The sequence below is a fragment of the Musa acuminata genome, chromosome BXJ1-6 (assembly GCF_036884655.1).
Source record: "Musa acuminata AAA Group cultivar baxijiao chromosome BXJ1-6, Cavendish_Baxijiao_AAA, whole genome shotgun sequence".
Taxonomy (NCBI): domain Eukaryota; kingdom Viridiplantae; phylum Streptophyta; class Magnoliopsida; order Zingiberales; family Musaceae; genus Musa; species Musa acuminata.
This window is the reverse complement of record NC_088332.1, coordinates 2,986,106-3,009,785: the sequence shown is the minus strand read 5'-3', so window position 1 is coordinate 3,009,785 and position 23,680 is coordinate 2,986,106. Positions and strand designations below refer to the sequence as shown.

Below are 23,680 nucleotides of genomic sequence, written 5' to 3'. Positions count from 1 at the left end.
TAGCCACACAACTGACTATGACATCAAGGATCCATTAGGAATAATGAGACAGCACCGGTTACATTATTTGGGCATACTTCTACTCATTCAGAAATATAGATGATGGCATTTTACAGATCTGGCTCTTCTACAACACTATATGAAATTTAAGATTTATGTGTGTTTCCAAATTGTAGAACATACTAAAAATTGCAGCTAGTACTTTACAAGAGTCGGCCAACCAAGCATCAACAAGGAACTTACTCGAGTGAAAGTACTCCTTGTCGTCGGAAGATACCAAGTTGGCCAGCGGGGATGTGCTGAACATCAGCGTGCCGTAAGGGCCAAATGCACTGCCTCAGTTTCACGAGAAGGAATATATATTTATGGTAACTTGCAATGGAACATTTATGGCAGCCAGTAAAAGCTCATTTGACCCCCGTTACTGGTCAGACTCGATTAGCTGATCAACTACAAAGATCCACTTCCATTGCTGATTTAATCGGGGAACACTGGAACATTCACTTTGGCACTGAAGTTTATGACTAGTGTACATGAAGTATTGGAGTAAATGACTGGACAAAGTATCAACCATAACTAGCACGTAATGGTTGCCTATGACGCATCTCTTATTGCTAAAGTGGCCATTCGAACACGATTCAAATTTGATGATGGCCTTCTAACTGCTTCCAGAATCCTACTATATGCTACCTTCACGGGGACACATGGAACTACAGGCACTTGCCTCTCCAGTTTCATCAAGCCACTGAATCCATCACTTCCCCTAGCAAGCCTTGTGTTGCAATTCTGACGACCAAGTCTTTGTTCAGTTGCAAAAGAAGAAAGTGTTCTGGTTTTCTGGCTTGACAAGGTTACCCTTTTCAATGACTTCTTGTGAATCTTCCCCAAGGGTGGTCGGTGAGCGGACATTAGCTTATTTTTAGCTAATCTGGACTGGTCCTTAGAAGGATCTGAAGTTCTGCTTTGTTGCTCTGAATATCTAGAAATCCCAGCATCATCATCCTCCAAAGAAGATGCCACCGGATTAGGACGAGGGACTCGTTGCATGGCTGTTCTTCTGGCAGTCCTCCAGACAGGTTGGTGTGCTACACTTTCATCCGGACAAGAATAATTGCTAGAAGTATATTGACCAGCAGAACCATCTTCTAAAATTTCAATCTGGACAGGGTGCCCTATAATTGCTTTTCCATTCAATCTGCTCATTAGAGAAACCAGAGGGACATGCTCACCTTGATAGCTCGCTTTAACTTTCAGATTAACATCAAACAAAATGGACCCCATCTCTCTGCTTGCCTGAGCAGCATAAACAGCATCATAGCACTCATCAGATTCTTCCCAAAATTTCGTTCGAGCTCTGTGATGTGACCCATCAGCTTCCCAGCCTGATGTCGACATTGAATGAGAATCATTTTCCAAATGGTTGAAGCCAAAGTGGCTTCTCCTGAGACCCCTAGATGCTTTAGAGGCTAACGGATATGTTTGATTGTTATATCCATTGATTTCATCCTGAAGAAAATCCTCACCAATCAAATCAGCCTCATCAGAAGAATAGTTTTCCTCCATTTTAATATGGCAAGAACCATGCTCCACATCCCTCTGGCCGGGATGTTCCATCTCCACCATTCTTGAACTGCTACACTTGGCCCCATATGCTGTTTCCCTTGCAGAACTGTTGCATTTCTCTGAACCAATGATACTGATCTTGTGATCCATTACGTCAGCTGGCATCTTCACTAGATTACGGATGTTGCGTTTTCCTTTCATATGCCATTTGGAAACTCCCACCTCAGCAGAAGCATCTGCAGGATGTTCACGAGGATGGACTTGGGAAGTGTAGCCAGTAAAAGGCACATCGTCATTGTACATATCGCCAAATTTTTCTGAAATAAGATATGCAGAAGGGTCACAATCTTTTCGTCCAGGTGGAAGGGAACAACTAGCATCTGAAACCAAACCAATAGAATACAGCTCTTAAGGAAAACATAGCAAAAGAAATTAGCATCAAAGGTCACAGAAGGCTTAAAATGATACCCCACATCATAATTTCTGCAAATAATACTAACATCATCTTCACACCATCACAAATTATTTTTAATACCCAATAATGATTTGCAAATTAAATTCAAAACAAAAAGTGGCATTGACTCTGATCTTATACAAGTATAATTCAAATCAAGTAATGGAATCCTGAAGAAATGATCAAAATGAGCCAGATACAAGCAAGCAGGACTGCATTTGTCTACCACATATATAAGCCTCTAGATGCACCAACAAAAGGAAACAAGTTGCTATGCATATTTTTATAAACCTCAAGGTCCAGATTGAATATGTTGAAGATTTCACCTGTTTCTAACAAAATGTCAGACTGTTAAGATCAAAACCAACAACCGATCAGCAAATCATAAATGGTATTTTTTATCTTTAAATACATCTCTGAATGTTTTGAAGTGGGCCTAAGATTATCAAAAGTTTCTGCCAAGTCTTTCAACCTACGCATCTGGGAAAAGATGCAATTTTCCATATTATAATCCAGACAAGTCTGCCCTCTAATTGATCTGTCACATCCCTTTTTTTTACAACACAACTAAGAACAAGACCATCTGTCCAAGACATCCATCTAGAGCAATTATAGGCTGATTTAGTTTATTCAAGAGTCAAAATTTCACGTCTTATTCAAGATGAGAAAATTGTTAGAAAGACAACTAATGAGCTCTAGTAGCTTAACCTAGGAATTATTAAAAGCTGGAAGCTTCAAGTACTGTTACGTAGCGATATTGAAAAGTCTTTTCCACTCAAGTATCAGATATAATACAATCAGAATGTCTACTCAGATTTGACACAATCAGAAGAAGTCTTCTCTGAAAATAAATAATAAACAAAAACATTTCAGCAATCATGCTGAGTAGGATACTCTCAAATTAAATTCAAAAACTATAAATTAACTTGAATCATCATGCTGAGCAGGAGTCCACCATCGCTCGTCAAACATCGATGGTGGACTCCCCCAACAATGAATGAAGAACCATACATCGAGTAAACTATACAACAACAACCACTCGCTCGTCAAAATAGAGACACGTTCCTTCCAACAATGAATGGAAGAACTATCTAGCAGCCACATTTATCAACCCACTAATCCTCGAAAGGAATCACTCTACTAGCTCTTGTGTGTGTATATATATACATTACATCATTCATTTATAATTTCATTAATTCAAACATGAATCCAAAAAGACATTTAAATGTATAAAAAAAATCCATACATGATATATCACATGGGAAACTCGGTCTGTTAATGGCTCCCTACCATGATGGACTTGGAGCCCTTTTTCATATGTCATCATATGCGTTATAATATCAAACTCGATGTCAATTAGTGAATAAACTTAAGAAATGGTTAATAGTTGTCAAAATTCATCCCTTAACATCAAATGAAATCCCTTAGATTCAATAAATCAGGAGATCAAGGGGTATTGAGCCCACTAGATGCTAAGATTAACCTGAACCCAACCTAAACCAATCCAATTTCTAACCTGATTTAGATTCAAGATGAATTTTCCTGAATCAATTTGAACCATTCTAGAACCATCCAAAAGCGGCTTCAACTGGTCTGATTTCTAGTTCAACCGGTTTTAAAAGCTGAATAGGCTTGAACTGACTCTAAACATTCTAGAATCACCCAAAACTGACTTGAAATCAGCTACCACATTGGTCATGCCATGTTGGACTGTGTTCAACATGTTGGGAAATGCTGGTCTAGCCTGGACCAGACCAGGCATCTGGGTCATACTGACTTGGTGGCGGGATGGGTTAGACATGACCAAAGTCGAGTTTGGTCCACTTTGGTCGGTGGTGGACCTGACTCATACCAATTCGGTCCCTGCCAGGCTGGAGCTCACTTTTGATCCAAGACAAGCTAGGGTCTGCCCCGGATCGAACCAACATTCATCCTCTTTTTAAATATGACTTCTCTTAAATTAAAAAAAAAATTAAACAAATATTTTGTCATTTAATCTAATGAATATGTGAACATATTTAATCTAATCTAACATGAATATCATTAAATTTTGTTTAAAGACACAAACAACATTAAATATGGTATATTAATTTTAACATCATGGTATAAAATTTTTGAAACAATTAAATTAACATTAATAATACTAAAATTTAGAAACATATGCTATTTTTAAATATAAATTTAATAAATATCATAATTTTATGAAATATTAAACAACTAAAGAATCAATATATTATTTCAAAATTTAGACCAAAAGAAAAGATGGAGAACATACTATTTTTTCTAAGGCAATGACCACATGGTCCTCACTAGTGGTCTTCCCAAACAATCAAACCTCTCCCCGGCCAAAGTTAAGATAAATAGTGAGGACATCATCTAAGTTTATATAGGGAATGACGAAGGACCTCCATTGATGTAGGGATGTTTGTATCCATATCAGATGCTATTTTTAAATAAAAATAAAATAGATTTTTCCTTATTATAATACTTTGTAAAAGTATGAAATAAATCCTGAATGTTGAGATATGTTCCTTACGAGTGAATGAAAATTTAAAACAAAAATAATGATGGTGATTACTGACAACCTCTGCATATGATGGTAACAACATTACAACTACACAATATCTGATGAATGAAAGTAATCCCTTTTCGAAGAGTCTTTAACTTTTTGCTGATCATCTAATATAATATATGGAAAGAATCAAGATAACTTGTTAAAGTAGTCTTCATATTCAATCAATGTCTAATTTCCTATTTGAATGTTGAAGAATTCTTATTGTTTCTTACGACGGACATGAGTGGGAAAATATTGTTCATAAATTCTTCTTTAAAATTGTTCCCATGTGATAAATTTCCCTCCGTCTTCTAAGATCCTTCTATTAGTTGTCTATCCACCAAGCATCTGTTTTCCCTCTAGAATAAGAGAAGTAACCATCACCTTTTGCTCTTCCATACATCCATTAGCTTCAAATGCTTTCTCTTCCAAGTGTATCCATCGTTCATCAAATAAAGGATAAGGTCTGCCATCAAAACCAGATGAACCAACTACCAAGCCTTCAAAACTACTCAAATCTAGAGTTAGCACCATGATTAACTCCAGCATGTCCTCTACACCATGATGTGATGGTGGCAGTTGCTAAAAATAATCTCTCGTGGCATTAAGAACTTCATGATCAATCTGAGGGGCATTCAAAGCTTCAGGATCACCTAATGGATTTAATGAGCATATTGAAGCTGCCACATTATAGTCAGGAGGTTATACTTTTAAAAGGAACATTCTAAGACCCTAGCGCTTGCTGATCCTTAACCATACTCTTATAACAGGAAAAGATGTCGCATCTCATGACGAATTTTTTTGCAACTCTACTCAAAACATGGCCATCTTTCCAAGACGTTCATACAGAGCCATTATTGGCTAATTAATATATTCAAAAGTCAAAACTCATGTCTTATGAAAGAAAGGAAAATTGTTTGAAAAGCAATTAATGAGCTCTAGCAGCTCGAACCAGGATTCAGAAAAAACTGAAATTTCCAAGTGGTGCTACTTATCCATGTAGAGAAGTCTTTTTAACTCGAATCTCTGGTCTAGCATGTTTAAAAGGTTGCTCTAAAATTAGATAACTAACAAAACATTTCAACAATCATACTGAGTAGACATCTCCTAAATTAAGTTTAAAAAATATAAATCAACTTTATCTGAAATGAGCAAGTAATCTCAAGACAATGTAACCGTGAAGCAAAGTCATTCAAAATCATATGCAACATGAATGAATCATAATAGACCAGACAACATTATTATGTGCACCTAAAATTCCTAATGCTTGGACTAACACATCCTGAAGCTGAACTCTAACTAACCATTAATTCCCTATATTATTATGCTTACCTAAATATCGAAGTTGACTGAAATTAGGACTACATAATAAATCCAGTCAACATAGCATATAAAAGATATTATTCATACTTCATTGATATTTTGTGGTATTAATATGCTGAATTAATCATTTAACTTAAAAAGTCTAAAACCGACCAGAAACATAATTGATTAAGGATTTCCCGTTGCAGTGTCCTGCCTGATGCCCTGTAATGCCTGTACAGTATTCTAAGGTAATAATAGTATAGTGCATTGGTGCATGCAGATCTTGTGCCTATTTATAAAATCGAGAAAGAAAATAACCATTGTAAATATGAAGTGCCACAGCTCAGCACCTGGCAGCATGCGGCAGTCTTATTAAAATGTAATAGCAAGTACACCTGAGCCCTAACAAATCAAGTCATTAGCATTATTAAAGATATCACTATAGAAATTGCTTCAGAATTCATCCATGACACTAAAGTGTAGAAGGCTTTGTCTGCTATCTGAAACAGTTCCAATAAACATGCAACACCATCAAACGTGATACAAAAATGTAGAAATAGAGTAAACAGGTGTAGCTTTTAACCAAGTGAGCCTGCAACAAAAGTAAAGAAAAACAAACCAGAAATAAAAACTTAAGAGATTGATTTATGATGAATAAAAAGACAAGTACATGATCCATTCAAGTCAGTACCTCCTAAGGTATCTCCATCCTCCATCCTAGTCTCCAAGTAATCCCTTGGGGAAGAATCAGATTCATCCGTCTCAATCATCTCAGATGTGCAACCTTCTGCCAGCGAACCAGGTTGGTTAAGGCAATTATCCAGTCCAAACTGGTCAGTTGGTGTTTGTGTTTCTTCAGAAGAATATCCTTCATCATCCTGATAATTAACTGAATCAGCAGGCAGATAGATGCATCTGCTTCGTTTTGCCCGACACATAACACCCAATTGGTCTTTTTCCCCTTGCATTACGACAAGATTAGGATAGCGATCAATCTGAGATGAATGAGAAGCCTGCAATTTTGCACTACTTTGTAAAACTTGATGAAGTGGCCTACGTCTATCGCGTTTTTTCACTAGAGATTCTTCAATTGTAGCACCATGTGACCTTTTCCTTTTGATTGCCAAGGTACTTTTGCTACTCCTGACATGATCCATACCTCCTACTACATTGTCAGAACAAGGAAAATCATCCATGTAGTTGTCAGAAGGTTTCCTGGTAGTCAACCAAGAAATAGAGTGTGGGAGCTTTTTCTTTGGAGCAGTCCTCAGGCCAAAATCCTGTAGTCCTCTCATCCGAGGAATAGATTCAGAAAAATCTTTTTGCCACCCTATTTGCTTATAATTTTTTCCGTCATATATATTTGTAGAATTGCTAATATTCTCTTCCTCATGCAACAAAGCTGGTTTATTGGGAACTGTGGGAGACTTGTGAATGGAATATTTACTATGTCTCGAAGATTCATCATTTCTGGAGAATATATCTGATGATGACATGTTATTGAACTCTTTTTTCAGTGTAAAAGGTTTGCCGGTAACTCCATTTGACATGATGGCTTGTTCATGCTGATTCATCTCGAGCTGCTTTCTCTCAAGTTCAAGAGCATGGAGAATAGCATCTTCTCGACGTGCATATTTCTCCCTTTTCTTTATAGGAACTCCTAGAGAAGCTTCAGCCTTTTCAATGCAGGCATCAAACTCCCCACAGCGAAATGCCTTTACACGTTTGGATTTCTCCAAGTTATACCAGTCCCTGCATATAGGTCCATCTTATTATTAGTATATGTTTACAAACAAGATATTCTATTATCCATTGATCAACAATGGGGTTGCACACAGAAATAAAAAGGTAAACAAAATGCAATAATGTCCAGAAAATGAGCTAAGTGATAAATCTCACCTATCAAATCAAATCTAATTTTTAAGAACAGGGAGACTAGAAGTTTCTAAACATAACCAAACATTTAAACCAGAGGAATATATCACTATTCATCACCTCAAAGTAATTATGCTGTTTTATTTGTGTAAAGGAAGTTGAAATATTATCACACCAAGTGAAGGGAAGTTAAATATGAAGTTAACGACTTCCATTTCACCCTAAACTAGAAGTCAAATGATGTCATATTATGTAAACACCTATAACAAACAAGACAAGGGGCCAAGTGCCAGTATATTTAAATCATGATCAGAGCAGCAATGCTCAAACTAAACCTTGATTTCTAACACAGGCAAATATTAGTGGTATTTGAATCATATCAAGTTGCCTCAGATGTGATCTTCAAAATGAACCAGTTACTGAATCTTGATCATGTTTGCAAAATAAGCAGGCTTGCATGTAGAGAACTGTGCTAATATGTACGTAGTTTCATCAACATATCACAAAATATAAGCTAGAAATGATACCACATATATTAAGCAACTCTAACTTGGAAAGGACATCCAAGATAAATAAGAAAAGTTGGTTCTTTATTGACCTTGCAAAAATGCATAGGATAGCTGACAAGTAACCTAGCCTTCATTGCAGATGCCAAAGAAATTCTCATAGCATGGTTGCATTCCTATCATTTACATTAACAACCAGTTCTCTTTGTATTAAGTCATATGGTCTACAACACTATTTAGCAAACAAATCTTCAATATTTATGAGGACAAGTCACAGACAAATTTAAATTCCACAAGAGACATGAGTTACTTTCGATGAAAACAAATTGGCTATTTGTTTGCTGAGAAATTCGAGAAAAGAGTGCAGAGAGAAAGAAAAACATGGTTTTTTATTGACTACGGAGAGCATTATGATATAATTTCTAGTGAGATAACATGGATTATAGATAGAAATAAAGATACAAATTTATTGTAAGTTCGCATCTACAACAACATACTTATGGAGAAACAAATTTATCATAAATGAATATCTTCTAACATTTATAAAAAAACTATATAGAGCATATCTTTTGTTGTTGAGATATCATAAATGACGAACAATGCCTTATGGATTTGAGTGTTGGGTAGTTAAAAAACAACATATACAAAAATTTTGTATCGATGAGATGAGAATGCTGAGATGGATGTATAGAGTTACAAAGAAACATAGAAAAAAAATATTTTTTCATTCATGAATAACTAGGTATAGAATAAAATGAGAGAGAATCGTTTAATATGATATAGACATGTAATTAGGAGACCTATGGATGCAGTGATTAGAAGAGGTGACTGATGTTAGTGGTACAAGGAAAGATAGAGAAAGACCTAAAAAGACTAATAAAAATTATAAATAAATATTTAAGTCCTCTAAGCTTAATTAAATATATAACTTTTTGTATATCTCAATGGCGACAAAAGATACATGCAACCGACCCCAAATAGTTAGGATTTATGGCTAGAGCATATCTTTTACTAAAGAACACAAAGAAAAACAACTCTTATGCAACCGCATGAAAATAAAATTGAGCTGATATAAAAGAAACAAAAAGGATATTTTGAAAACTCTCAAACATCTTGCCAAATATTATCTTTTCCTAATCTTCCAACAAAGAGCAAAGAGGAAATTTGCCTTATTGTTTGGGTTAGATTTAAAGGAGAAGGTACACATCCTGAATAACTACAACTTGGAATCATAAGTCAATCTTCAAGTTTCATTTTCCTAACAAAATAAGCAAAGAAGTTTGCCATGTACAGTAACAAGTAAGCAGAAGCATGGCAAGGCAAGTCAAGGTCGTCAGTTCAGGATTCACCCAGTGAAGTTTTACTTTGTCAATAAAAATAAAGAAGTACATGTATCTATATATGAACATCAAAAAGCTCAAAGGATGTTCTACATAACATGCATAATTAATGTAAGGCTTCCACAGCTCAGAAAGTTCTTAGCTTCAATTTAATTTTAGCTGCAGTCTTCCCCGAGTATCAAAATCTATGCCACAGTTGAATTCCAACTGTAGCAAAACAACTAGCGGTTCTTGTGAAAGTTTTGAAGTACACTATGGATTAACAAAAATTCCACAAAGAAAAAAATATTACAGAAGTCGAAAGATGAACAAGGAAAGCAGAAATCTCACACGCTGGCGTCCTCCCTACCCAGGAGTTTGACCGGCGTCCCGGACCTTGGCGACATGAGATGCGACGCCGACAGCTCGTCGGGGCCAAGAATCCTCCCAGGCCACCACGAGCCGTTCCTCCGCCGTACCCAAACGATCGTGCCGACGCTGCAATCGACTCCATTCCCCCCTCCATCCCCGTCCTCAGAAAACCCCATCTCGTCCCTTCCCACCCGCCCGCAACCGGTCCAGAAAACCAGAACGAAGCCCTAGAACCCGATACCACCGCGGCGGGGATCGAGGGGCCGTCGCCGGCCAATGGAGCCGGAGGATCGCAACGGCCGGAGAAGGTCCTCACAGATCCGATCAGTCCGTTCCCAACCAAGATTTCCATTCACATCAAAGAAAATCTCATCCTTCTTTCCTCTCCGCTGACCTCCACTCCTTTGGATTTCCTCGAGGTTTTCATCATCACCACCTCCTCCTCCGCCGCCGCCGCCGTTATTCTACCACCGGATCGAAGAACCCCTCCGATCTCCCTCACCGACTAATCGAAGAAGATGCTTCTCTCCCCCTCTCTCTCTCTCTCTCTCTCTCTCTCTCTCGCTCTCTTTCTTCCTGCCTTGTTATTTTCCTTTTACTTCTTATTCTCTTGTTCTCCTAAGAAAGATGGAATGATAATTTAATTTAATTCAAAATAGTAAATGGGGGAAGAAGGTGACGACGACCTTCGGAGACCGCTCTTTAATTCTCTGCTCTCTGCTGCTTCGATAATTGTAGATTAAGAATAATTAAACATACAAATAGGAATCCCCGTGGGTTTTCGACCGGGTTTACTCGGTTGGCATCACGACCGTGCGATGGAGATGGAGATGGAGCGGACCAGATTTGTCCTACGCCAGAGGACGTCCGTCGGATTGGAATCGGACGGACGGATGGACGTTCGTGGATTCGTGACATCCGCCGCATCGGCGGGGTTGTCGGTGTTCGGTCCGTTGATTGCCCGCAGTAATTAAACCCAGACGCACATGCCTAAAGAACTTACAGCACTAAACCGTGTCCACATGACTTCTTTATGCCAACGACGCTTAGCATGCTGATACATGTGACCAACTCATGGTTATGACTCAACCACATCATACATGTATGCGGCGCCATAGTTTGGCATGCTCGGCTCGCGATTACATGTGGCACAGCCGCGTGTATGCATCCATCCGCTCGGCCAGTTTAAGATTGGTTTCTCTGGAGGCGTATTGTATTGGTACATAACTCCAGTGTTCCCACTCTTCTCGGCTCTACCGAGAAACCCTACCGGAGGGCTTAGCGCGTGTGACATGGCGGTGAGGTTTCTGATCCCGCGAGCATCCAAAACCCTGAGCCATCACTTGTTGCGTTCCCCTCCCTCTCGGGTCGATTCCATCCCCTCAGCAGCCGGCGTCTCCGGATGCCTCCGAGCTCTTCACTCCGTCGTTTCCCGCAGCTCCCGCCCCTTCTATCGTCGTGGCATCTTGCCGCCCTTTTCGAGGTTCATGGTCTCCGCCTCCTCTCCGCGGCTGGACCTCGCCGAGGCCGTATCCTCTGCGCTCGACATCGATATCAGGGTTCCTGCCACCGTGATCACTGGATTCCTCGGCTCCGGGAAGGTCAGCTCCCTCTTTCCTTTTATTTCTCAATATCTAATGTTGTCGTTTATGGGTCTGTGGGGAAGCTGGAGAGTGGTTTGCTGTCACAAACTCAGAAAAGTTTTTCTTTTATTAATTTTTGAAGGGATACATAGTGGCTCGGTTAAATAGTGAAAACTGAGTTACATTAGAACTCAACTAGCTAATCTTGATGCTTTCTTGTTTTTATCTAAAGGGCTTAGGTATTGATCCCAGTAACTCAACTTTTCAATGAGATTCTTGAGGAATGAAATCTGTTACATTTTCCTTCCAAGTATCTTGCAAATTATGCTTTTGGGAAAAGTATGACACCTTTTTCTGAGTACAATTGATCTAAGGCACAATTGTAAATAACACCAGAGTAATCCAATGTTGCTTTAGGGCCTCTATGTTGTCATTTTGAACACTAAGAAAAGTGATTTTTGTTTTGCAGTGGCTTTGCGACAGTATATGAATCTTGTTATATTCTATAGTTGTTTATCTCTTGCTGTAGCTATGAAATACCTATCGGTTGAAGTTGTTGTCAATAAATGCAGACAACTCTACTGAACCACATTTTGACCTCACAACATGGGAAGAGGATTGCTGTCATTGAGAATGAGGTATTAAAAGTTTCTACATTTTTCTCTTCAATACTATCTACATATAAATTGACTTCCATTATTCTTTTCGATCTCATTGTTCTTTTGTTTCAATCATATAAATAAATTCATAGTTTTTGTAACAAACAACTTGGTATTGATGTCATTTCTTTTTCATGGAAATATTAATGTTACTTATTCAAAATGTTCTAATGTTCTTTTGACATTTAAATTTCTCCCAACAATATATCTTCAGCAATGCTCCATTCGGAACAATGAATCTTTGTGGCAAAAACTTAAACTAATCATCATTGACTTCTATGGGTGTCATATCTTTTACTGTTTATCCTACCATTGCCCTTAACCTCATCCTGAAGTTCTTTCACATTATCGGCCTTGTGACATTCCAATCCTGTGTTCAGGTTTTCTTCTCTTTTACATCCCTGTACCCTCATCTGTATAATCTTCTAATTGTTTGTTTGACTCTTATCATTACCACAGTGGTCAAACATTAAATCTAACTGTAGTTTGTTCTTTAGATAGTCAACATCTGTTATATTTACTTGTAAATGCAGATAGCTGGTTTTTCTTTTAGACCCTTTTCAGGCTTGTATTTCTTAAATCTTACCTTTTTGTATCTGAGAAGCCATCATTTGTCATCACCAGTCCTAATCATTGGGGTTAAGGTTTTTTTCATTGATTTCCATTCATGATATTGCATCTCAAGGTCTATGCAGGAAGCTGTATCTGTCTTTCTGTTTGGCAGTTAGGGAAAGCATGCGATTGTCTTTCTATTGTAGGAGTTAGTGTAATCCTGAGATTTACTGTCTCCAGAATCTGAGTACTTTCCCAATATTTATTCTTATTCTTGCTAAGGATCTGTAGTTGTTTGTATGTACAATTTTGTAATCACATTCTTATGGAAGCTGTAAAGCTATAGTTATACTTCTTTCAAATTGTGAAGTATTCATTTGTAAAGAATCTGATTGCTTGAATCATTGTAAACTCTGTTTTTAGTCTAGGCAGTGATTTAGCATTATCTTTAGGTTTTTGGTATTTATTCTTATCTTGCTCTCTATTCAACATGTTTCTGTGTGAACTCTTTTATTAAGTTTTGTAGTAAGCTTTTGATAAAATCTTTCTTGAATACCTTCATAAATAGATTTGAGATGCTAGACTGTTTGAATTGTTAGAAAAAAGATCTGCACAAATGTGCCATTCTTGTAATTGTTTTCCCATATTTCCATGGACAAAATGCAATCTTATCTCGACCTTGTGAATTTTTTCAAATGCAACATGTCAATTATTGAATCATTGGTGAGGCTGTTATTGGGCATTGCACGCAGCACTTCTCTTTATTGTGTTAATGGAAATGAAGCACATTGGATGATTCTTTTTTATGCATTGGATGATTGATAATAAGCTTGTAAAGTAACTTATTTACATTTTTGAATAGTTGTTTAGGAATTAAGCATACATATCTGAATGGTCTTTTCTCTCTTGGCAGTTTGGGGAGGTAGATATTGATAGTTCATTGGTTGCTAGCCATTCTTCTGTTTCTGAGGACATTGTGATGGTTAACAATGGTTGCCTCTGTTGCACTGTGAGAGGAGACTTGGTTAAAATGCTTTTGAAGTTGGTGAAGAACAAGCGGGACAAGTTCGATCACATAGTTATAGAGACAACAGGTGAAGTTATTCCATGCAAGGTCATTCTTACCATATGTGAATAGTTATGTGCACTTTGTTCTACCTTTTCTCTGGTCATCTCTGCATAAGGCTGCAATTACTTAATGCACACTTGCTGGACTTGATATTCCTAATGCTACTGCTCATTCTTAACCATGGTTGTTGATGCTTATGAAGTCAATATGATTCAGAGGGTTACTGTAGTCATGATCCACTTCATCTCCTTTTCTTTTTCTTTTGCTGCGTGTTCATTTTATGTAAAAAAAATTTCACCGACTTCATGGGCACATCTCACAAACACTACATTATGTGATTTTGATTTGAAGTCTGTGTATCAAGCTAAAGATAAGGACAGCATTGGAGTGAGAAGGCTACTGTTGACCCTTCAAAGAAGCTTCCTGTCTTCTATATAACCATTAACCCATCATGCTTAATAGCTTCAGTTTAGATGAAGTTTAGGTGTAGTTTCCTTTTGACTATGATAAAAGAATATATGTTTCCAAAGTGAGATGCTGACTGGTTGATTCCATAAAAACACCAAATTTTCATGTGGCATCGACCCGTGAAGCATTCTAGGCTGACATACGAACATGAACTTGTGCTGATACACAGGTCACATTGCTCAGTTTCCATGCTCCAAGTACATCATGTAGCTATAATTAAGTTCTTAGTTGCTTACCTGTACATTCTTTTTTATATTGAAATTTGTTGTTTTTTTTTTTTTTTTTTTTGTGCAGGTCTTGCAAAACCTTCTCCTGTTATAGAAACTTTCTGCTCAGATGAATTGGTCGCACGATATGTGAAGCTTGATGGTGTTGTCACTTTGGTAGATTGTAAGCATGCTATGCGACATTTGGATGAAGTGAAACCAAGGTGGGTCGTAAATGAGGCAGTAGAACAAGTTGCATATGCAGACCGCATTATATTGAATAAGGTAATCGTATTTCAGCTGATAAGCTACTTTCTTCATTTAGCTAGCCATCAAAGATGTTTTAGCTTTTTCCTGAATTTATTCTTGCTTTTGCAGACAGATTTGGTCAATGAGGCCGAACTGGATGCACTAACTAACAGAATCAAGGTAAATTTTGTTCATGAACAAAACTTTCTCCAGCTAGCTTAATGTGTAATACTTTTAATATAATGATGTCATTTGTAACTGTTGCAGCTTATAAATGGGATGGCACAAATTAAACAAGCCAAACACAGCATTGTGGATATGGATTTTGTTCTGGGAATTGGTGGCTATGATTTAGACAGGTGTCTCTATATAAATCAGTTGTCCTTGAATTGATAGATTTCTGAAGTTTAGCTTATCTGCTGTTGGCTTGCTAATTATATGGTTTCATTTAGCTAGGAGGTTTTGAGTTTTCATATTTTTGCAGAATTGAGACTGATGTTCAAGTGGAAGCCAGCCATGACAAGGGTCATCATTGTGGAAATGGACATGGTAGTGCCTTTTTTATGCAATAATGAAAACTTTCGTTATGACTGTATTTTGAAACGAGCTACAAGATAGTCACATATTAGTAGAAGAAGATCATAGAGGTCATGTGGAAACTCTGGGGCACTAATTTCTAATAGTCATCGTCATTTGATAATCATAGAAACATAACCTTAAAGGTAGTCATGATATAAGTGTCATTTGCTATTCTGCATGTTCTTTATCTGGCATATAGGTTTCACTTTTGGAAATTATTCTCTCTGCTATAATGTTGTTGATTCAGTTGCTTGGTAAAGATAAAAGAAGCTATGAATACTATGAGCACTTATTTTCCAAATATCTCTCAATATTTGGCTGGGCAAATTGATTAAAGGCCATGGCCCATCATCACCAAGTTTATCATGTAGACGTTCTGGGTAAAGATTAACTGAAGTCATTGGAAAGCATGAAAACAATACTTAATGTTTGTGTGATGCGATGTGAAGTAATTGTTTTTCTTTTTCTTTTACTTGAGTCAGCTGCTAGAACCTGTAGCGCATTGGTTGTTTGTGATGGTTTCTTGTCGGGTTTTCTTCTTCCAGATCACCATGGGGAACATGGGGGACATCATCATGACCATGTGCATGATTCATCTGTGACCAGCGTCAGTATAGTTTCTGAGGGGACCCTGGATCTTGATGAGGTAGCTTTTAATCTCTTGCTGTATGTTAACTATTTCTCTATGTATGCAGAGGATTTCAGTATTTATTTGTTTTAAACTAGTTAAAAACAATAACTCCTGTTTCTTTGACTTGCTTTTTGCTTCAGTTCTTGATCTTTCTGCATCAATCTGGCTGAAGTACATATGAATTATCTGTCTGTTGAAAAGTGAACATGAAGTTGTGATTGCTAACTAATTCAACTCTTAGGTTAACGATTGGCTTGAGAGACTTGTTGATGAAAAAGGGGAAGACTTGTACAGGATGAAAGGTGTTGTATCTGTAAATGACTCTACCGGTCGATTTGTCTTTCAGGTACTTGGATCTCTTGTTTCCTACCCTGCATCCTAATTTATCCGCGCTTGCAGATGCGATATCATATGTTAATTTTCTCGGTTGCCACTTGGAACAACTTTCCCCAGCTGTTTCTGGGTTGCCACTTAAAAACAACTTTGCCCAGCTGTTTCTTATCTGCTATCGTCATAATTTCTGTTCGTTGTACTTATCTCAGGGGGTGCATTCTATGTTGGATGGATGTCCTGCCAAACCATGGGGACCAGATGAAAAGATGATCAACAAACTGGTGTTCATAGGTAGAAACTTGGATGAAGCTGCTTTGCGGAAGGCTTTCAAAGGGTGTTTAATATGAGTGCATGATCCAAAGATGAAACAAGTAGTGTGTTCCTTAGGGTTAAGATTGGATTGTAAGTCTCAGTGGAGTGTTGGAAATATTTTACACAGCTAGAGAGAGAGAGAGAGAAAGAGCCTATTAATCATGTACGCGACATGATTGAATTGTAATGCTGACATATTACATAAACTTTACCAGATATTATTGGGACAACTCTCCTCATTCCATGCCTTTGACTTGGTTCAATTTGCCTCATCTTTTTCCTTCCTCCCCCTCTCCACACGAGAGAACAACCGTCTTAATCTTTTTAGCTTCGTATGTCGTTATTGTTCATCATGATCTGTTTTCCAGTGTGATCTCATCCACTGATCTACTATGACCCCATGAGCAGGTTCGCTGACATATGACACGATCACATACTTCATGATTGGAGTGGGACCCTCCCACAACTGTTCGGTGGCCAGCGAAAACAAACGCTGGAGAAGAGAGAAAGGAGACTGATCAAAGGCTGCAGAGGATGGCGCCGACTGGTGATGACGACGAGGGAGCGGGAATGGAATATTCCCAGCCCCGCCAAAGACGTCGCCTTGCTTTCCGCAAAGGGCCCTCGCGGGCCCACGCCGACATGGCGCGCTCGGGTGCATGGCGGCACGAATCTTCCACTTCCCGGTCTCGGCGGCGAATATGCCGGCCCCCTCTCTGCCGTCCGCACGCGGCGCCCGCCTCACGTGCTCTCGCTTGTGCTCCTCCGCGGGATCGCCGTAGCCACCGACGCTTCTCGGGGGCCAAGCGCCAAAATCTCTCCTTTTCCGCTGGTGTTGACGTGCTCCGCGGTGCAGTGGAATGTCCGAATCCCTCGGTGCGGTGGACGAAGTCGACATCTCTCACTCGTTTGAAAGGGAAAGACTTTTGATGTCTTTATACTGCTTTCATTTCTTTCTTCGCTTCTCTTATCGTGTTGCGGGTTGTCAGATTCGTCGCCGAGAATCCTCCGGGAGTTCTTCTGCTCTCTCACTCTCTATTCTCCACACGAACACACTCGCATACATTCGTCATGAGGTTCGAGGATGGGATGATGAGGCACCACCGCACGCGATCGGCAGGAGCAGAAGCATCAGCCTACGAAGCTGCAGGGGCGACGCTGTCGAGAGATCCCAAGCCTCGACTGAGATGGACGCCCGAACTCCATGACCGGTTTGTGGACGCCGTCGCCAAGCTCGGTGGACCAGACAGTAAGTACTCCTCTGATCCTGTTCAGGCAGGATTAGGACATAATACACCTCCATGTCACAGCTTCTGATTCTTAGCATCATCACTGTGGTAGAGAACGTCTTTAAAGACTGATTCTTAGCCTGATTGAGTTAAGCAGCCCAATTCAAGTACTGCATCTGTTCAGATTATTCAATTAATACTGTGTGTTTTCGAGCTGATTCATGATCATATAGCATTTGGCACCGGTGCCGCTTTGTCGTTCCTGATCGCCGACGTGAAAATTTCCGCAGAGGCGACACCGAAATCGGTGCTTAGATTAATGGGCATGAAGGGATTGACGCTGTACCATCTGAAGAGTCACTTGCAGGTTCTGTTGATTGATCTATCCGTTCCAAAATCCTTGTTTCATCTTCTTCCGCTCTTCTTTTGCTCAAACTTGTGTTCCTTTATTGATCTCAGCCTGCATTTGCTACAGAAATATAGACTTGGACGGCAAACTGGACGAGAGACGAAGGCGGAAACCTCCAGCAAAGGTATATATGTTATATATACACACACACCCCTTAGTCAAGGATGCATTGCAAACTGGGTATACAATTTCTTGTTCCGAATTGGGGTTCTATGAGTACAGGAAGCAACCCAGCCGACACGAGCTATTCCGCTGATAGCAGTGTCTTCGGAGGACCAGAATCCGTAGGGTATGTTTTGTCCCTCGTTCTTCCCACAACAGTTCACCATTGTTTATTGAGTGGAATTAGACGAGTACAGCCAAGGCGTCGTGCACACTCCACTAATTAAGACGATGATGATGATGGTACTGTTTGTATTTCGACTCATGGGCTGATCATAATCATGATCTGTGAAATCACACAGAGGAACTCCACTTGCTGAGGCAATACGGTATCAGTTGGAAGTGCAGAGGAAGATGAACGAGCAACTTGAGGTAAAGACCACTGGCACCATTCAGCAGTGTTACCTCATCGGATTCTCAAGGAAAGAACACGCATGGCAGGTACAAAAGAAGCTGCAAACGAGAATCGAGGCTCAAGGAAGATACTTGCAAGCGATATTAGAGAAAGCCCTCAACAGTCTGTCCCTCGACATGAACGCCTCTGCTAGCGTGGAAGCAACCAGCAGCTCCCAGCTCACAGATTGCAATCTGGCACTTTCAGGCTCGATGGACGATGCAACCAAAAACTCGACCTCGCTCAAGAGGAGTGACACTTCAGCCTTTCAGCTTCACCGGGAGGGAAGACAGGAGCACGAGGACAGCAATCTCGGCAACGATGCAGGCACAGTCCTCTTGGATCTGAATGCAAAAGGAAGCGACCAACTGTTTGGTGTTGCCGGTGGAAGCGAGTTGAGTCTGCGAATCCAACCACAGGGAATATAGGTGGTCAACTGCCACTAACTGGTAACGGTGTTCAAAAATCCTGGGCTCGAATTCTGTCTTCGTCAAAATAAAGCTCCATTCATGTCAAGAAAATTGCAGTGCAGACAGATAAAAATAGTTATGATGGGATTCTGCAATTTTGATTGTGTTAATCTTACAACACAAACTTCTCTGATCAATGGACTCCACCTATTCCAATTTTGAGGAGTTCGCACTTACATATCCATTAAATCATCACCGAAGAACTAAATTTAGAGAGAATCCAACCCAATTCGATCATGCCGTTGACTTCTTTTGAGCTCTCGGAAACAAAAGCAACATCTGTGTTGAGCTTTAATTGACGATTGACGAACGAGAAAGGAAGTCCACGACGACTGTTAAAGAGCATCTAAGAAAATCCTGTTGGTTGGTCAACAAGTCAAGAGAGCACATAGCTTGACAAATACGCTGCATCATCAACTCTTGTTTTGTTGGTTTGAAAGACCATAACACTTCATGATGTATTTTCTCCTGCCAGGAAAAATACATCAAAAAGCTTGTTCTAAGAGCCATTAGACTTACACAGGCTTCTCCTCCATCCATATCTCGATTTATTTTAATTTTTTTTATTATTATTTTTAAGAAAGAGATATTATAGTAAACGAAAAAAATTCATACGAAACCGCGATGATGATGATGATGATGATGATGATGAGTTGAGCACTTAAAATAAGTGGATCAACGATATTATCATCATATCAATATTTTATGTATATAATTTTATAGGATGAGTTTTAAACTTTGAACTGATCAACAGATTAAATTTGTGCTTTATATGCATTGTAAATTAGTTGGACCTACATTTAGTTTATGGCCCGGTCGTTGTAGCTGTCTATTTCATTCTTTTCTCATGTTCTTTGTGTTCTCATGACATTAGGAAACTAAAATGCTTCGACACTTGCAACAACACTCAAAATCTTTACATCTTTAACTTTATACATTATATCTTCATCATTATAATGGTTTGGGTCTAATTATTTCTAAAGTGTGAATAGAATTTTATTTGGTTAATTACATATTATCATGAATCTTATTAGCGTCCTTGTATTTAAAAAACTTATATTATAATCTTTATAATTTTAAAAATAAAATAAATAATCTTATTTATTCTAATATTGTCAGCTATATGGATGAAACACATAATACATGACACAATGTGTTGGATCGATATGAAAATAATAAAAAAATGATATCATAAAAAAAATTAAAATTATTTATTTTTATTTTTAAAATTATAGGAATCTCAATATAATTTTTTTGAAGTACAAGAATCATAATATTAATAGAATCTAAGTATAAATAATAATATGTAATTAATACTTTTACATTCTCCAATATTATTATTACTTTTATAAGCTCCAGTGGCGCACTGAGGATGCTTTGATGTTCCTGATCACCTACGTAAATAATTCGCAGAGGAAACACCAATACCGGTGTTTAGATCAATGGGCATGAAGGGAATGATGCTGTACCATCTGAAAAATCACTTGCCGGTTCCTTTTCCTCCGTTTTCTGTTGATTGATCTATCCATCCATTCCAAAATCCTTCTTGTGAGTTCTTCGGCTCTCCTTATGCTCATTTGCTTTGCTACAGAAATATAGATTTGGAAGACAAACTGGACGAGAGGCGAAGATAGAAACCAACAAAGCCGAGCAACAGCACCTTTCCTCCTTCAATTCATACAGTAACAGACAGTCTGTCCCTCGACATGAACACGCCTCTGCTAACTTGGAAGCAACTCCCAGCACAGATCGCTAGTGATATTAGAGGAGTCTGTACCTCCTCGACCAATGTTTCAGCTTCTTAAACACACTGTTCAAATCACAGCCAACTACTAAGCAAAAGCTTACCCTATCACAAGATAGCGAGTAATACACATGATCGAATAGGATGCTTCAGAGTTGTGGTCTAACATGAAGATAGCAATCCTTGTTCCTCGTGCAAGGATCATCTACATAGCAATCGATGCCATCAGACTTATTTATGGCCCGTATTCCGCCGGCGAACTATCTACCTGTCGACAACGAGCAGCAATTTAGTGGTAACCGAGCGGTGCCGGTGAATCTTTGAGTTCCAATCCCTGGTAATGGATGTCCTGCAAACACAACGTCGTCACTCAATGACCGCAACAACTACAATAATGGCGTCGGAGAAGAAGACAGAATGAAGCGCACCGAAGCGAAGTGATTGACGTCACGATGGTGCGCCTCGTCCGCGCGGACGACCACGACCACATCCTTGAGAGTGGCGTCGGCGGGGAGACGCCAGTAGTCGATGGCGATGGAGGGGGCGGGGATGTTGTCGATCTTGCCGGCCTCCAGGTCCCTTAGGTACTCGGTGTAGGAGTGGATGGCCTCCTCCTCCAGGTAGCCGGTCACGCGATGGGCGAACTTCGGGGAGACGAGGTAGCCCAGGAAGTAGGCGTTGAAGAAGACGCCCTGCACCGCGAGGACGATGGCGCGCTCGTACCACCGCGGCTGCGCCACCTCCATGAAGGTCATCAGGTGCATCCGCTCGTTCTCCGCCTCCTCCAGCAGCGCGCGGATCCACCCGCCGCTCTGCTCGAAGCGGCGAAGGGAGCGGAGGTGGAGCAGCATGCCGCCGACCATACCCGGCACAGCCGCCACCGTCTCCAACATCATCGCGCGGCAACCATACCTCCTCTGTTTCAAACAAGCGCGGTAAGAATAGCGGCAACTACTGACGAATGAAGCTTGCAATCGTCTTGATGATCCCGAACGGCAAATACATCACGAATCGATGATAAGAGGAAGAACGACGGTGGCTTTAGGTCATCGAGGTTCCGATTTCTTGGGAAAGAAGAACAGAGAAGAAGCGGCGTTATGTACCTGGAAGAAGATATCCGTGGGGACTCGGAGGGCTTTCACCATCCAGTACGCGATCTTGTCGAGGAGGGTCGCGGGAACGTGGTGCTTCTTCAGATCAATCGAGACATCCGCCTTGTACGTCTCCCATGGCTACGGAATCGATCGTACTCGATCAGATCATTAGGAACAAGATTCACCGAGAACGGCAACGAAGAAGAGATCATGGTCACTAACCCAATCGACGAACGGAATCGCTTACCATGAAGCAAGACCATCTCCAGGGGGTGCCGTCCACGTTGGTGATCTTGGAGGGCTGGACGCCCCAATAGCTCGCGGTCGCATCATTCGCGGCGGCGGAAGGCTTCGCCTCGCCCTGCCCTCGGTCTCCACCAACAGCCGGAGTCGCCGTGGTGCCGGCCATCCGGACGGGGAAGAGGCGCTGGTGCAACGGGGCGGGCTCCGACGCAGTGGCCCGGGAAAGGAGTGACGAGCACGCCGGCCCTCCAGCAGCAGCGGCGCCGCGGATCGCGGAGGCGCCGGAGAAGAGGCGGGGCCCGAGGTGCCTGAGCAGCGTCGACCCGGCCATCCGAGAACTCATCATCTCAATCGAGACGCAACGAGAAGGAAAGTTGAGAGGGGAAGAGGAGACTACTAGTCGCACCCGACGACGGGGACATTATATGGCAACAGCGGCGATATGGTGGTGTTCGTGGTCTTCGTGTCGGTTCCCTGGAGTCTGTCACTCGCGAAACGTTTACCGCATACTAAATCCATCAATCGTAGCCGTTGATGGAAAGTCAATGGCCAGCAGCCGTCGACGAGGAAGCTGGTTGCGGGGGTGACCATTTTCTGTGACATACTGCGGAGGAGCGTATACGTTCCGAGATTATTGGTGGTCTATTGGTGGCCGGCCGTTGCTAGGAAGCTTCCAGGAGGCCGACGGGGTTCCCATCAATTTACCGGATAAACCCTCCGTGTCAGAACGACAATGGTGGTAATTTGGTCATTTCATGAGGCATGTTTTCTTGGGCCCCCCAAATGCAGGGAAACAGAGAGGGAGGGAGAGACACGGCGGAGCACGTGACTGTGTTGACTGTTGCTTTTCGGAATTTTTTTTTTTTTTATGAATTCGTATCATTAGACTCTTGAAACCATTTAATTGCAAAATATCCGTTCTTGATTTATCTTTGATAAGTAAAAAATAAACAGTATACTATATTTTGAAGATATAAAATAGTTTGAAACTTCATACTCGAAAAGAATAAAAAACAATATGAGCATGCTTATCGTCCAAAACGGATAATTTCTCTCACACTTACGGGTCATACCGACGATAAATCGATCAAATATTGATTTATTAAATTAATGCTAGAAGAAGGGTCTTGAGCCTTTTGGCTCTCCTAAACGAGGAAACATTGGTAAAAATATTTAATTTCATATTAGTTGAGAAGAAAGGAAATCAAAAGCTTTCGTCAAGTTTCTTTTATCTATAAAGGTGTCATTTAATGTTCGTTAGCTTCGAAATCATAAAATTATATGGGTACCCTCACCGCTTAACTTAAAACAAATAATTTCTCGTGCCTCTACGCTATAATTGAGAG

General features: G+C 40.1%; 4 protein-coding genes across 7 annotated transcripts; 2 read left to right on the top strand and 2 right to left on the bottom strand.

Annotated features, from left to right (window-relative positions):
• Positions 1 to 341: 341 nt before the first annotated feature.
• Positions 342 to 10,487, bottom strand: LOC135675630 (uncharacterized protein At1g51745-like). 2 transcript variants are annotated; one of them, XM_065185972.1, is made up of 3 exons: positions 9,928 to 10,487; positions 6,568 to 7,628; positions 342 to 1,943 (listed from the first exon to the last, which is right to left on the bottom strand). In XM_065185972.1, exons 1-3 carry the CDS (start codon positions 10,122 to 10,124, stop codon positions 595 to 597), a joined length of 2,607 nt encoding a protein of 868 aa, XP_065042044.1. In that variant the 5' UTR covers positions 10,125 to 10,487; the 3' UTR covers positions 342 to 594. The 2 variants fall into 2 exon arrangements, with proteins under 2 accessions (XP_065042044.1, XP_065042045.1); XM_065185973.1 differs by having other exon boundaries at positions 342 to 1,880.
• A 665-nt stretch (positions 10,488 to 11,152) lies between these two features.
• LOC135675628 (uncharacterized) lies at positions 11,153 to 16,819 on the top strand. Its single transcript, XM_065185969.1, has 10 exons — positions 11,153 to 11,549; positions 12,104 to 12,169; positions 13,656 to 13,836; positions 14,574 to 14,770; positions 14,864 to 14,914; positions 15,002 to 15,093; positions 15,219 to 15,283; positions 15,859 to 15,959; positions 16,186 to 16,290; positions 16,487 to 16,819. The coding sequence occupies exons 1-10, from the start codon at positions 11,241 to 11,243 to the stop codon at positions 16,622 to 16,624; spliced, it is 1,305 nt and encodes a 434-aa protein (XP_065042041.1). The 5' UTR covers positions 11,153 to 11,240; the 3' UTR covers positions 16,625 to 16,819.
• Positions 16,820 to 17,038: 219 nt separating this feature from the next.
• Positions 17,039 to 19,415, top strand: LOC103986651 (myb family transcription factor PHL11-like). Of its 3 annotated transcripts, XM_065185971.1 has the most exons (6): positions 17,048 to 17,838; positions 18,052 to 18,185; positions 18,294 to 18,351; positions 18,450 to 18,516; positions 18,692 to 18,761; positions 18,831 to 19,415. In XM_065185971.1, the coding sequence occupies exons 1-6, from the start codon at positions 17,661 to 17,663 to the stop codon at positions 19,209 to 19,211; spliced, it is 888 nt and encodes a 295-aa protein (XP_065042043.1). In that variant the 5' UTR covers positions 17,048 to 17,660; the 3' UTR covers positions 19,212 to 19,415. The 3 variants fall into 3 exon arrangements, with proteins under 3 accessions (XP_065042042.1, XP_065042043.1, XP_009402982.2); XM_065185970.1 differs by having other exon boundaries at positions 17,039 to 17,838; positions 18,692 to 19,415; XM_009404707.3 differs by having other exon boundaries at positions 17,052 to 17,838; positions 18,109 to 18,185; positions 18,692 to 19,415.
• A 1,471-nt stretch (positions 19,416 to 20,886) lies between these two features.
• On the bottom strand, positions 20,887 to 22,758 carry LOC103986650 (ubiquinol oxidase 1a, mitochondrial). The gene is made up of 4 exons (XM_009404706.3): positions 22,339 to 22,758; positions 22,101 to 22,229; positions 21,426 to 21,914; positions 20,887 to 21,346 (listed from the first exon to the last, which is right to left on the bottom strand). The coding sequence occupies exons 1-4, from the start codon at positions 22,678 to 22,680 to the stop codon at positions 21,287 to 21,289; spliced, it is 1,020 nt and encodes a 339-aa protein (XP_009402981.2). The 5' UTR covers positions 22,681 to 22,758; the 3' UTR covers positions 20,887 to 21,286.
• Positions 22,759 to 23,680: the final 922 nt, after the last annotated feature.